At 43.0% G+C, this 15864-nt stretch overlaps 1 protein-coding gene across 2 annotated transcripts in view; it reads right to left on the bottom strand.

Moving 5' to 3' along the window:
* helz (helicase with zinc finger) overlaps positions 1-15864 on the bottom strand; it is a 308260-nt gene that overhangs the window by 124857 nt on the left and 167539 nt on the right. For both annotated transcript variants that reach the window (XM_068058498.1, XM_068058499.1), the window contains exons 20-21: positions 6815-6998; positions 4521-4749 (exon numbers count right to left, since the gene is read on the bottom strand). In XM_068058498.1, coding sequence (XP_067914599.1) covers positions 4521-4749; positions 6815-6998 — 413 coding nt within the window. The remainder of the gene's footprint in view (positions 1-4520; positions 4750-6814; positions 6999-15864) is intronic.

Genomic DNA, 15864 nt, shown 5'->3' with positions numbered 1-15864 from the left:
CCCGCCTCCTTTAAATCAGCAAACTCCAGCACGTACCACACCCGCCTCCTTTAAATCAGCAAACTCCAGCACGTACCACATCCCCCTTTTGTAAATCAGCAAACTCCAGCACATACCACACCCGCCTCCTTTAAATCAGCAAACTCCAGCACGTACCACATCCCCCTCCTGTAAATCAACAAACTCCAGCACGTACCACATCCCCCTCCTGTAAATCAACAAACTCCAGCACGTACCACATCCCCCTTCTGTAAATCAGCAAACTCCAGCACATACCACACCCGCCTCCTTTAAATCAGCAAACTCCAGCACGTACCACACCCGCCTCCTTTAAATCAGCAAACTCCAGCACGTACCACATCCCCCTCCTGTAAATCAACAAACTCCAGCACGTACCACATCCCCCTCCTGTAAATCAACGAACTCCAGCACATACCACACCCGCCTCCTTTAAATCAGCAAACTCCAGCACGTACCACACCCGCCTCCTTTAAATCAGCAAACTCCAGCACGTACCACATCCCCCTTTTGTAAATCAGCAAACTCCAGCACATACCACACCCGCCTCCTTTAAATCAGCAAACTCCAGCACGTACCACATCCCCCTCCTGTAAATCAGCAAACTCCAGCACGTACCACATCCCCCTCCTGTAAATCAGCAAACTCCAGCACGTACCACATCCGCCTCCTGTAAATCAGCAAACTCCAGCACGTACCACATCCCCCTCCCCCTCCTGTAAGTCAGCTCATCTTCCACCACCTCCAGCAGAAATGCACCGGCAATGATGGGGGGGGGAAAAAAAAATCACCAAATACGAATTTTATTTCAGGAATAAATACTGGAAGTACTTCTACAGTTTTTTACATCATTCACTCCTACTTTCCATTCGCTGACATCAGAAGTTACTCTGAGCCCGTGGTTGACTGTTCTGTTGTAACATCATTCTACCCACATATTTTCGGGCCAATTAAGAAGAAAATTAATATTTATTGAGCTGACTGGTGAACCTGAAACTCCCACTGATATATTTCAACAGGTTGCTTTCATAAACAGTATGGAACAGTGTTTTCTAAAACAATTCCAGTTCGTTCTGTCTTCTCCCAGCTGGGTTCCAGGGCTACCTGTTGTTACAATAAGCTTGTCTCATGTAGAAGCTCTGTAAGAGGTCATTTGAAGAATCATATCTTCTATTTAATTTGTTCAAGGGATATGGAATGCTGGCAAGACCATTAGTCCTCAGCTCTAGCTGCCTCAAAGCAGCAGTGGTCGGGTTTCTCCTTGAATTGTTGCAATCCTCGTGTGATGGTGCTTCACAAGACTTTCATCAGTCCAACATTGGCAGCCATACTTGTAGTTGCCTATGTCCCATGTTCTGGAATCTCCTCTCTAAATCTCTCCACATCTCTACCCTTTTCTCCTCGCTTAAGATGTTCCTGAACCCTACCACTATGACTAAGCTTTTGGTCATCTGTCCTAATATCTCATGTGGCTTCATATCAAATTTTATTTGATAATGTTCCTTCAATGCGCCTCGGGGTGCCTTATTATGTAAAAGGCACTATATAATTGCAGGTTTTTGCTACTGAGTTAGGTAGGGAATTCTAGGATTTGGATCCAGCAAAAAAGGAATCGAGATACCTGTCCAAGTCAGGATGGTGTATGACGTAGAGGTGACGATGTTCCTATACTACTACTGTTCTTGTCCTCAGCGGTAGAGGTTGCAGTATTAGCAGATGACTCTCAGAGGTGTTCATATCAGTTGGGGCAAATTGTCCATCTTTAGTAAAATCTGTTAACCTTCTACGAACTGCCAACAGTAAGCATGGATTATTGCCACAGCCCTGACTATAGTACAGTCGCTGATGAACTCGCATGCGGATAGGAACCACCAGCGGAAAAGACAAATGGGGCCGATGAAGCACATGAATAGCATTTAAAAATATTCTGAGATAGAGAGTACATACATTCTGTATTTATAAAACTACAAGATAATTTAGTACTGAAAAGGTTACTATAAATGGTGCAGTGTTAAGACAGTTTCTCGTTTTATAGAATAATCAGGCTTCTCATATACAAGGATCTTCATTTGCTCTGAAACAAAAGAGGTAAGAGAGAAGCAGGGGAAGAAATAAAACATCTACCCTGCTTCAGTTACTTGTCCACAAACACAGCATACACTCAATCAACTGAAAGTGCAACTGACGTAGATTCAGGCTTCAACTCAGCTTTGTTAAAATATATGAGGAACCACAATTCTGCTGCCATTTATTCCTTTTACATTTAACATTTGAGAGGCAGTTAAATCACTCAAATCAAATTAACATCAAACACACAGAGCAAGCACTCTTCAAAAAAAAAAAAATTGGAATCTCAGTAGACTGATGCATAGAATTCTCCCTCTTCTCCAGAAAGGAAACAGAAATAATTAGGCATGCCAGTAGTACAAACCAAACCCCCCCCCCAGAGGGTGAAATGCAATGTAATATTGTTGCACACTAAGTTATGAGCAAGATAACTGATCCACACTACATTAGTTAAATCGTACATCACACTCCAGGATGTGCAAAGATTCTTCTTACACATTTTCCCTGGAGAGTAAAAAAAATTATAATTTCAAATTTCTTCACTCTGTGATATGAAGGAGAGTTTCCTGTGATATTGGCTTGTGGAATAATAATCAGAGAAATAACTAAGACAATAATATGCCAGTGATCTTCTTCAAGGATATACGTAAAGTGGCTCATTGATGAAATAGCACCACATGTTTAAATCCGCTCCCCAAAGGGTCAAGGCCTTGATACTATAAAATACCAACACAGCTTTGATTAATATCATTTTCAAATAATATTTTATAGAAAAAAGCTCAATATCACAGGGTTTCTTGGTCATGAACTTCTCTGAGCAATATAACAGATTAGACTTCAGTGGGATATAATCCTGAGACTCAGTGAAAAGTTAACATGCGCAGCCCACATAACACCCACATATAACCCAATTTTCAAATCATCCTGCACTCAAAACACTAATTCCACCATTACAAATATTCTAATAAAATAAACTTTGCCATCTACATCTTACGTTTAATTGGTGAACCAAGAGAGCAGCAGAAGCCATAATCTACTTTGAGATTTGAATTAATAGGTTTGACTGAAACTGGATATTACAAATGACTTTTAAAGTACTATTTTGGAAATAATAATGGCAAATGCTGGAAAGCACTTTAATATAAACAAAATTGCAGGACCAATAGTTGATTTATGGGCTTCCTTCCATTTAAAAAGTACACAAATCCAAAGATAGATTATAGATTTATATCACACTGATCACTGTAGACTTTACAAATTAGACATGCCAATCTTCAGTTCACAAAGCAATCAACGTTTTTATCTCCTCAAACAATCCATTACTCTGAGCAGCTTTATCACAATCACTATGCATAACATTATTGAGTTGTCCTACAGGAATTCAATATACCCAGACAAAACTCCCAGAGGCTATAAGGTGTCATGCAACCAGGGCAGAATTCAACCCCACACTCTATATTTGCCATTGTTTAAGGCAGAGCAACAGATTATGCCAACTGAGCAGTTGTCAAGAAGTCAATTTGGCTGGACTGCCCTTCTAAATAAATAAGAGTCTCAGGATGTTGGTTGCCATGTTGAACCAAGGCTGAATGAGCAGCTTGATGCAAATAAACTGGATGCACAGTAATATAACATTGCTCATAAACTCTCACTGGTGCACTGGATTTCTTACAATGCAGGCTTTTATGGCACTGACAGCAGCACCAGTCAAAAATAAAAGCTAAGAGATTTCAGGTTATAAAAATTAAGAATGGGACAGACATGTTGTACAATGGTCCAATGCTAATGAAACATCTGCAGAACCGAAGAAAGTACTTTCAACAATTATATAATTATTACTTCAATTAGAAATTACACAGGACTTCACCTCCAGAAACTGCAGATGGGTAAATTGTACAAGTTCTATAGTAGGTATAGGCTTGATGGGCAGAAAGGGCATCGATAAGCTGAATGACCTTTTCTTAAATTGTATGTTTAGCATTGGTTAGATTTGGTAACCATCATCCTGAAAATTCTGATGCATTCAAATGGAAGCTAGATAAACAAATGAGGGAGAAAGGAACTGAAGCTTATGCTGACCAAGTTAGATAAAGAGGGGTGGGAGGAGGCTCGTGTGGAGCATAAACACTGGCTTGGACCAGTTGGGCTGTATGGCCTGTTTCTGCACTGTACATTCCATGCAATTCTATTTCACAGTTATATTCTTCAGTAATAGGTAATCAAAAGAATTCCTTTTGAAATACAAAGAAGGGACAGGGGTATACAGGAACACTCTCAATGAAAGCAAATTAGCTACCCCATTTGGAAGAGTAGCTTCAAAGAGTTATCTTCGAAAAACATTATACTTATTTCGAAGTCATAACGAGTCAAATTATAATAATGAGTACACATTAGTTTCTCAATTAATAATCTGAAGAACAATTGCATCATTTTACCTGCATCTCCCAACCGAGCACAGAGCTATGGGGTCACCAACCACAGCAACCAGGGACTGTGCTCTAGTGATGGCAGTATTAAGTAGCTTGTAATTAGACAGAAACCCATAGTCCAGGTCCTCGGTGGAATCTTCTACTAACTGCTCCTTTCGCTTGATGGGGGTCTGCTTATGTTTGCATGTGTGTCTTGTCCTTACTGTACTGAGAAATAAGACTCTAAACTGCTTGCCTGAAAATTTAAAGAGACACAAAAATTCATGAAATTTTTCCAAGTCCAAGTAACTTCAAAGCAACTATACGTGGAAAGAATGATCAAAGCTTTCGCTAAGACATTATACATGGTTTATGTTGGCTACTGCTAACTCAGGTGAATCCATTTTGTTCTCTTAAGCCCAGAAGCAAGAACTACTTGTATTTACATAGTGCCTTTATTGTAGGAAACATCTCACTGAAACGCATATTTTCAAAGTTGGAATCTAACTTCTCAATTTTAAAGGACGTCACTTGACATTCTGAGCCAAGTATCAGCACTCTCACTAGAATCAGAAGGTTCTGCTTTAAATCCCACTCGAGACTTGTACCACAATCTCGACCATTAAGGGACTGTTGAACTGTCAGTGGTGTCGTCTTTTGGTTGAAACATTAAACCGAGGCCTCATAGGTAGATGTAAAAGATCCCAAGTCACTATTCGAATAAGAGCAGTAGAATCCTCCCCAGTGTCCTGACTAATATTTATCCTTCAACAACAGCACTAAAACAGATTAATTGGTCATCATCTCACTGCTGTGCATGGGACTTTGCCAAGTGCAAATTGCCTGCTGCTTTTCCCTATATTACAACAATGTTTCATTGGCTGTGAAGTGCTTTGGGATGTCCAAAAGTCGTGAAAAGTGCTATACAAATGCAAGTTTTTTTTTCTTTTGCACTGTTGGTGCACCATAGCTGCAAAGGACTGTGCAGATATAACTAACATCCATAGCCGAGTAGGATGATATTCAGACCAAAAGAATAACCACAAACTCCCTTCAGATGTACTTATGGCTGCGTGAGCCCAAAAAATGCAGTTACATAAAACAGTGGTTTATTTAGTAAATAGAAAGAAGCTCGCTGGAGGATTTATTTATTTTCAGGACAAATGTCACTTTTTTCCTCCACCCGTAGCATAGTTGATGTGAATTTCATTTATAAAGACACATCAGGATTCCATTGCATTGAATTAAAAAAAGGACCAAAGTACATTTATGTTTTAAAGGATTTGTTTTTATGCAGAGAATCAACGAATTCAGCCTTTTTAGGACCATTTTGCTGGGAAGAGGATTGATGAAATTATCTAGACAACAATCATTTGAGAAATACCAGTTGATGGGCTATTCCGAGAGCTGCACTTAGCACAAGCTCCCATATACCACTAAAACCAGCTTCCAGGAGGGGATGTAGACTAGCAGTGATCTGCCCAAAACCCAGGCAGCTATAGTGACTGCATCAAAAAGGTCCAATTGTTAGGTAAAATTCACCTGTTCCATCCCTGCCCTTCTGATTAACTTCAACCCTCAAACACACATGCTCCCAATGGTAATGAGTCCTGCAAAGAAACTAATCTATCATGAACTCCTCCTACAAGAACCACGCAACCAAACCGTGTAATTTCACAAAAAATGGATCTGAAAATCAAATCAAAAGTAGTCCTGGTCAAATCACATTAGCCTAGCTTAATTTCAATAAAAAGGCTTTTAAAAAATAAACCTCTGTACTTTCTGGTCTACAAATATAATTGTCAACATAGGATTAAACACTACTCTCTTTACACATGGTACGTCAATACAGTAGAACAAGTCACTTATTTGGAAAAATCATGTATGTCAAACTTCAGAAGGTTTCTCTTACTTCTCGGAGATCCTTAAGCCAATTTTCCTTCTCAGCACCCCACAACCATCCCCAATAATTTTATTCCAATGCACCATCCATCTTTTCTCAGCCATGAAAGGTTGTGGGTGACTAGTGCACAGCCTCTGCCACTCCAGTCTGTTTCAGGAATATATATATATATATCTACAGTCTACAGAGTATCACCTAAGTTTTCCCTCCCTTTGGAGAACTCCTTGCAAACAGCAGCCAAGATGGAAAACTTATCACGTAGGTATTCTCTGTCAAACATGTTGGAACACTGATGAAGTTCACTGCTACAAGTTTACATTTTTGACATCCAATTCCTCAACAAGACTGTCTTTCCCACGGTTCAGTACAAGAAAAACAAAAACAGCAGCTCAACTTCGATCAGCAAGTGGGAACCCACCTTGAACATTCAGAACTCGTTCGACGTTCACTTCTGACAACCTCTTCTTGCGAAGTTCCGATCGAATCCTAAACACTTGATCAGCATATGGCGTTACTACTCCAATGCTACCTTCATCCAATTTTCCCCAGGCAACTGGCCACTTCCTTCTGAGTTCTTCAACACGTTCCACTATTTCAAAAACCTTTTGGAGAGACAAAGTATGATTACGATCATAGCAGCTAAACATTAAATAACAGAAATGCAACCTCTGGATTTAAATACATTCCAAGTGTCATTCATCACCCCAGCTGTGGTTGATGCAGTCTGCTCCTCAGACTGCATGAATTAACATTTAATTAGCTGCAGCAGCCACTTGTGACCATTCTGTGTCAAACCATCATCTTTTGGGACTCAATATAAACATGAAGTTCAACCACAAAGTTACCTAACAGTTACCAATTACATACATCATTAAATGCTTCCAAATATTTAAAACACAATGTGGTACAAAAAAAAAAGGTACGCTCAGATAATTACAAACATATGAATTAGGAGTAGGAGGAGGTCATTCAGACCCCCAAGCCTGCTCCACCATTTGATAAGGTCATAGCTGATCTGATTGCGGCCTCAACTCTACTTTCTTGTCTACCTGCTATAACCTGTGACTCCCCTGTCAATCAAGAATCTATCTAACTCAGCCGGAAAAATATTCAATGACCCTGCCTCCATTGTTCTCTGGGGAACAGAAATCCACAGACTAAGAACCCTCAAAGAAAACATTTCTCCTCATCTCCATCTTAAATGGGAGACCCCTTGGCCGGAATTTTACCGTTGTCTTTGGCACCATGTTCACAGAGGTGGAAGATGGTGCAGAAGTCGCTCCCGCTCCGCGCCTAGCTGCCGCCGTTATCGCACTCGAAGCATCCAATTAGAGGTTCGGCGATGCATTTCTGTCTGAAAAGGGGGCGTGCGGGCGGGAGTGTGAGCGTCAGTGGGGGCGGGGCTAGAACCGGAAGAGGTTGCTGAAAGCCATTTAAAAGCGCTTTCAGCAACCTCTGTAGCTCTGAGAGGCTTAACTGCAGCAAACATCTCGTTTGGAGTACCAGCATTTCACAAAAGGAAATACAGCATCCTGAGGGTGAAAGGGGTGGTGCAAGAATTAAAGGGCCCACCCATCCAACAATTTCAAATAAAACAGAAACCCACCAGTACCCGCTGGTGGCAATGGAAGGGAGATGTAGCTGCACAGTCCCCCGGTTCTCCAAGGACTCCTTGAATGTCCTCCACTAGGTGGCTGAGCAAGAAGGCATGGCTGGAGGTAGCAGAGGAGATCAGCCAAGGCAAGGGGCATTCCACAGTCTTTGTAACTTTTAACTGATACAGGAGGGTCAATGGGCATTGATGCTGCAAAGTCGAAGCCATCCATCTTCAGTGATTGGCTGCAGTCCTGTCTTGGACTGTATAATGGGCACATCTGAGACACTGTGATCCAGAGGTGTGCCATCCATGCACTTCAATGGTATTGGCTACAGATGTAGTGGTCAGTCCAAGGGGTGAGTGGGTGATCGTTCAAGTCAAGGGTCTGAACTAATTGCCTTGTGTCTCCACATGAGAAGAAGACACATAATGCCTGAGAGAGATCCCAGACTGGTGGCGGGGTGGCCAACCTTGCCTTTCTCACCAGAGTGGAGGAGGATACATTGACGCTTGCAGACGAGGTTGGAGGACCTGCAACAGCTGATGGTGAGGCTGGTGTACCTGGCTAGGAGGGTGAGCTCCCCAGAGTGTGGTTGATGGGCTGGGGGGTGGGGGGAGGGGTGGGGGGGGGTGGGGCGGCGATTGTTTCAGGCAATGAAGGGTGCTCGCAAAGTTAAAATCACACATATGGCCACACTGCAGTCCATGACATGTTCTTCAATCAGGAGTACTGATCACAACTGACCATTCTGATTTCCATTGGGACTCATCCGTCCGCCTCTGAGGAGAAGTGGACCTCAGGAGGGTGCAGCATCACATATTTTCCCTGCACCAAGCACCAGCTCAGCCATTCGCCTCGGTTGGGATGCGTGCCTCCTCAGATTTGTGGTCACAACTTGGTCAGCACCTCACAAGTGCCAGACCAGCTGCCAGAGGCAGTACTAGCCAATGCCTCTGACACTCGGAGGACTGTGGGAGGCCAGGCCAGTGCAGAGCCCCATACTGTAGAGCCTCTGCTGACATCCAATCGGTGGAAGATGATGCACGTGCAGCATGTGGTATGTGGAGATCTGGCGAAGCTACCAGAGACATTGCATGCTATGGCTCGGACTTTGGAGATTTCCATCCAGGCCATGAGTAACACACAGTCCCTGCCCTCCATCCATCAGGCTTCCTCTACTGACAGATTGGCGGTTGCTGTGGAAGGCCCGATCCTGGAGGCCATGCAGAATCTGAGAGAGAGGGTGAGCTCCATGGAACAGTGCCTTAGAGATCTGTCTATGATCCTCAGGGGGCATTTGGAAGCTGTTCATCCCTCTGAGGTCAGCAGAGAGGACCAATTGTGCCTCCGAGAGGGCACAGGGGCAGCAGCAGAATTCATATGGGGGCTTAGGGGGCTCCTGAAGTATCCCTCAGTTCCTTGTTCCCTCTGCCATTAGCACCGCATAATCCCAGAGTGTCAGAGCGTGTTCCTAAAACTCCTCAGGGTCACCTCAACATGCCACGGCCCGCACAGCCTCAGGCAGGTAGAGGACACTTGCCAAATGTTTAGGTAGAGGATCTGGATCGACGCAGGCTTGGAGGGCCGAAGGGCCTGTTCCTGTGCTGTAATTTTCTTTGTTCTTTGTTCAAAGTCATTCAAAGCAATGCAGCAGCCCGAACAAACACCTGCTTCTGCCGTGGCTAACGGTGAGGGATCCGTCCACACACGTAAGCACTCGCAAACGTTTCAAAAAAAAATCACAATAACTACACTACGGGGTCACTGGTGCAATTTGCAAATATTTATTTGATGTTGAAACTCACAAAAATGTATTACATTTTTCACTTGGCATTTTCAATGTTGATGTTCTAGGTAATCTGGTTGTTCTGCATGAAAAGGATACTTTGGGAGGTGGCACATTCTGGCTGTGTGGTGTTTGATGGAAAGGTGGCCCGTATCAGCTGAGATTTTCCCTTGAAGGTGAATGCCTCTGCGCTTCCAGCTTATGTGAATGCCTCACCTCAGACTGCCATGTCAGTTTCTGGGTGATGAGCCTCCATTCAGGAGAAATGCCTAAGTATTGGAGCTTCCTTGCACTTAACTCACCCAAACCTCAAGCTCCCTCTCCCCGTCGTTCAGGTGACTCCGGCCCCTCTTCCTCCTCCTCATCCATATCACCATCCTCGTCTGAGGATGCCTCGTGCTGAATGAAGTCATCACCCTCCAGGGCCTCCCCCCTCTCCATTGCCAGGTTATGTAAGGTGCAGCAGATGACAACAATTCTAGATACCCTTGCTGGCGAGTACTGAAGGATACCACCTGAGTAATCAAGTCAGCTAAATCTCATTTTGAAAAGACCTATGGTCTGCTCTATGGTCACACTGGTGGTTGCATGGCTCTCATTATAACATTCCTCTGCCTCATTCCGTGGGTTCCTCACCGGTGTCAACAGCCAGGTCTTCAGTAGATAACCCCCCATCGCCAAGTATCCATCTTTGCAGGCATTCAGGAGGGCTGAATAGTGCTGGCACCTGGGACTTCCGGAGAATGAATGCATCGGGACTGCTTCCAGGATAACGAGCACACACCTGCAATAAATCCTTACGGTAGTCACAGGCGACTTGCACATTCATTGAACGAAACCCCTTTTGATTAATGAAGGCCCCTGACTGAACTGTAGGTGCTCTAATGGCCATGAGTGCCATCAATTATGCCTTGGACCACGAGGAACCCAGTGATAACGCTGAAGCTTCTGGCTCTCTCGGCCTGACTGGCGGCGTCCATCTTGAACTTGATGAACTGGTTGGCATGCCTGAATATGGCATCAGTTACCACTTTAATGTAGTGATGTGCTGATGATTGCGAGACGCTGCACATGTCTCCTGATGAAGCCTAGAACAGGCCTGATGCACAGACGTCCAGTGCAACTGTTTGATTCAGTGCGACCGGCATTGGATGGCCACCCACACAATTGGAAGCGACCTCTGCTGCCAGCATCTCACAGAGAGCTATGACAGTCTCCCGTGACAGGCGTAGTATTCTTCGGCACTGACACTCTGGCATTTATAGAAAGCTCAAACACGGGTGGTAGACCCTGCCTGCTGGGTAGGCTTGTCTCCTGACAAGTGGTTGCACCTGGTGCACTCCATTACCTTCTTCCCCTCCCCTATTCCGAGGTTGCACTTGGCCAGCAGGTTGCTGGTTTCCCCGGCCAGTTGTCCTCCTGTCCCTCCTTGGGGCGTAGTCTTCCTGGTTAGATTAGCCTCCTCCAGAGTGAACAATTTCCATTGATGGAGTGTCCCGGAGATGTAATTAGGACAGGTATTAGCAATCTGCTGTAAGGACAGGCAACCACAAACCCCCCTCCCCGACACCAAATAAATTGATACTGCTGTGGCCTGACCAAGAGTAAGTAACACTCAGATGAACCAGCAGAAACAACCAAAAACTTAAAAGTAATGTACATAAATATCACAGAATAATGAACCAAAAACAGTACCTCCAACTCTTGCTTGCTGCCCTTTTAAAGCTGCTGGGTTCCTGACACCCCCTTCGACTCATTTGGCAGCCATAAAATTTGACAGCAGACATAAAATGTCTGTCAATTGGTTTTTAAACGAACTCAATTGGCCCTTAATTGATGCAAATCGGACAGCGAATGGTGTCAATCCCGCCCACCATCCGACCTGCGTAAAATGGTGTTTGGCCATCATGACATCGGGGACCTAACCCTACGTTATTGCCTGCCATTTTTTTGCCTCGGCTGCCTCAGAGGACTCCCGTTTTTAGAAGGTAAAATTCTGGCCATTAATTTTAAATTGTGTCCCATAGTTCTAGTCTCTCCCATTAGGAGAAACATCCTTTCAGCATCCACCATGTCAAATCCCCTCAGGATCTTACATGTTTTAATAAGATCACCTCTCATTCTTCTAAACTCCAATGGATACAGGCCCAACCTTTCCTCATAAGATAACCCCTTCATCCCAGGAATCAGTCGAACGAACCTTCTTTGAACTGCTTCCAATGCAATGATATCCTTTCTTAAAGTAAGGAGGCCAAATCTGTACACAGTACTCCAGATGTGGTCTCCCCAACACCCTGTGTAACTGTTACAAAACATCCCGACTTTTACATTTACTGATTAGGCACACTACAGCCTGCCAGACTGAACATTGAGTTCAATAATTTCAGGGCATGACTGGCCCCCCATTTTACTTTTATTTTTAGTTATTTTTTTAATATATTAATTTTGTTTTTGTTTTTTTGTGCTTATTTTATTTCATTTCATCTTAGTTTGTTCAGTTTGCTTACCCACTGTTTTTTGGTCATGTTTGTACTTGCGGCTGTTCAATTTTCAGTCCGTTAACACCCTATCTGTACTAATGCTTTGTCTTTCAACACACCATTAACACATTGTTTGCCTTTACTCCATGACCTCTTGGTCAGCTATTCTATGTCCTTGTCCTATCTACACCTTCTCCTTTGTTATCTCTTGCCTCACCCCCGCTTTACTTGCTTATAACCTTTCACATTTCTAATATTTGCCAGTTCTGAAGAAGGATCACTGACCTGAAAAGTTAACTCTGCTTCTCTCTCCACAGATGCTGCCAGACCTGCTGAGTATTTTTCCAGCATTTGTTTTCATCCCTACTTTCACATCCCATTCCCCTTGCAATAAATGACAACATTCCATTTGCTTCCTAATCACTTGCGGTACCCGCATACTACCTTTTTGTGAATCATGATGGCCATGAAACCATCATTGTCGATGGTCGTTAAAAACCCATCCGGTTCACTAACGTCCTTTAGGGAAGAAAATCTGCTGTCCTTACCTGGTCTGGCCTACATGTGACTCCAGACCCACAGCAATGTGGTTGACTCTTAAATGCCCTCAAACGGTCTTGCAAGCCACTCAGTTGTATCTAATCAAGGGCAATTTTAGGGATGGGCAATAAATGCTGGCCTAGCCAGCGATGCCCACATCCCATGAATAAATTTTTAAAAATGTACTAGGACACCCAGATCCCTCTGCACCACAGAGCTCTGCAACCTCTCTCCATTTAAATAATATACTGCTTTTCTATGCTTCTTGCCAAAGTGGACGAATTCACATTTTCCCACAATTTACTACATCTGCCAAAATTTTGCCCACTTACTTAACCTATCTATATTACTTTATGTCCTCTTCACAATTTACTCGCCTACCTATCTTTGTGTTATCAGAAAATTTTAAAAACATACATTTGGTCCCTTCATTCAAGTCTTTGATACAGATTGTAAATAGTTGAGGCCCTAGCACTGCTCCATGTGGCACTCCACAAGTTACAGCTTGCCAACCCGAAAACGCCCTATTTATCCCTACCCTCTGCTAACCATTCCTCTATCCATACTAATATGTTACCCCCTACACCATGAGCTCTTATTTTGTGTAGTAACATTTGACGTGGCACCTTATCAAATGCCTTTTGGAAATCCAAGCACACATCTACAGGTTCCCCTTCATCCACATTGACTAATTTATTGGAGTTCTTTGAAGTAACAAGCAAACACGATTTCCCTTTCACAAAACCACGTTAACTCTGCCTGATCGCATTAAGAGTTTCTGAGTGCCCTGCTATAATGGCTGACACAGACACAATGGGCCAGAGGGCTTGTTTCTGTGCTGAATAACTCTATAACCTCCTTAATAATAGATTCGAGCATTTTCCCTATGACAGATGTTAGGCTAACTAGCCTGCAGTTTCCTGCATTCTGTCTCCCTCCTTTCTTGAATAAAAGAGCTACATTCACTATTTTTCAATCTGATGGAACCTTTCCAGAATCTAGGGAATTTTGGAAAATTATAACCAATGCATCTACTATCTCAGCAGCTACCACTTTTAAGACCCTAGGATGCAGGCCACCAGGTCCTGGGGACTTGTCAGCCTTTAGTTTGAACAGTTTTCTCAGTTCCCTTTCCCTGGTGATCACTATTGTTTTAAGTTCCTCCCTCCCTTTCACCTCTTGATTTACAAGTATTTCTGGGATGTTATTTGTGTCTTCTACAATGAAGAGACACAAAATATTTGTTCGACGCTCCCGCCATTTCCTTATTTCCCATTATTAATTCCCCAGACTCACTCTCTCCAGAGGACCAATGCTCACTTTTGTTACTCTTCTTTTTTAAATACTTGTAAAAACTCTTACTCTCCATTACTATATTTCTAGCTAGCTTCCTCTCATACTCTAATTTCTCCCTCCTAATTTTTTTCGTCATTCTGTGCTAGTTTTAAAATTCTGTCAAATCTTCTCACCTACCACTAATCTTCACAGAATTGTACGCTGCTTCTTGCAGTTTGATATTATCTTTAAGTTCCTCAGCTAGGCACAGATGGTGGGTCCTTCCCTGCCAGTCAAACTTATCTAACTAAGTAGATGCAATAGTATTCCAATACCGATAGACAGATAGACCTTTATTCCACTGAGGTTTCCTTTGGATGGTTCCCTAATGTATAAAGTTGCAATGCCCCTACAAGTTTGTGTTAAAAACAATCACTCTTGTCAAGTATTATCTAATCTTGCCAAAAGCCCATTTAAAATGGATTTTTGCATATTGAAATGCTCTAAATTGAATTTAGCAAATTCTGACATTACTTAAATTTTCTGCCGCTCTCATCCCAGGACACATCACTCCACTTTCAGACGGGGTGGGGAAACCAAAACTGAAATGTTTATTTAATGTTAATTGGCAGCCCTGAAATAGTTTTATTAAACAGCATCGGCCTACCTACAAAGATATAAAATGACGTGCATTACGCAAAATAACCTCTGGGAAATTTATGGTGTGGGTAATGTAAAATAACTATTTCAAGATCTCACTCAATGGATTGTTTATTCAAAAAGAAAAACAAAAAAAACAAACTTGCATTTATATAGCGCTTTTCATGATACTGGACATCTCAAAGCACTTTACAGCCAATAAAGTACTTTTGAAGCGTGGTCACATTTGTAATGTAGGAAACGCAGCTGTCAGTTTGCGCACAGCAAGTTCCCACATACAATCTAATAATGACCAGATAATCTGTTTTTGCGATGTTGATTTCGGAATAAATATTAGCTAGGACATCGGGGATAACTCCTCTGTTCTTCTCTGAAATAGTGCCATTGGATCTTTTACATCCACCCGAACAGGCAGATGGCGTCTCAGTTTAACATCTCATCCAAAAGATGACACCTCCAACAATGCAGTACTGCACTGGAATGTCAGTCTTTATTTTTGTGCTCAAGCCCTGGAATGGGACTTGAACCCAGAACCTTGCAACCCAGAGGCAAGAGTGCTACCAACTGAGCCACAGCTGATACACAAAGTTTAATAAAGCCACCCAATGTCGAGCAAACTTTCCAGAAGGGTCACTGGATAATGTACAGGAGTGGGAACCTTAGATAATGTCCACCAGCATCACCCTACCCGACCACCCTCCTCAGCTAAGAGGTGCTGATACCAGTTGTAGAGTCCCAACTGCTAATTTTAATTAAATCAACAAACGCCAGGAATTATACCTGGGACTTTCTGGTTTCCAGGTTTGGATTCGGCCACAGCTACGTTTGGTTTGATTTTCACCTACATATTTTCTGTGAAATTACACAGCTAGGTTGCATGGTGACTGCAGAAGGAATAGTACATGATAGATTAATTTCTTGTGACAGGGGGCATGTGTATGTTTGAGGGTTGAAGTTAATCAGAAGGGCAAGGATGGAACAGGGCAATTTTACCTCATGATTGGTCCTGTTTGACGCAGTCAATGTACCTGCCTGGTTTTGGGTAGGTTACTGCTAGCCTATGTCCACTCCTGGAAGCTGGTTTGAATAGTGGGTGGGAGCTTGTGCTAACTGCAGCTCTAGGAATAGC

The sequence above is a fragment of the Heterodontus francisci genome, chromosome 26 (assembly GCF_036365525.1).
Source record: "Heterodontus francisci isolate sHetFra1 chromosome 26, sHetFra1.hap1, whole genome shotgun sequence".
NCBI lineage: Eukaryota > Metazoa > Chordata > Chondrichthyes > Heterodontiformes > Heterodontidae > Heterodontus > Heterodontus francisci.
This window is presented reverse-complemented; position numbering and strand designations above follow the sequence as displayed.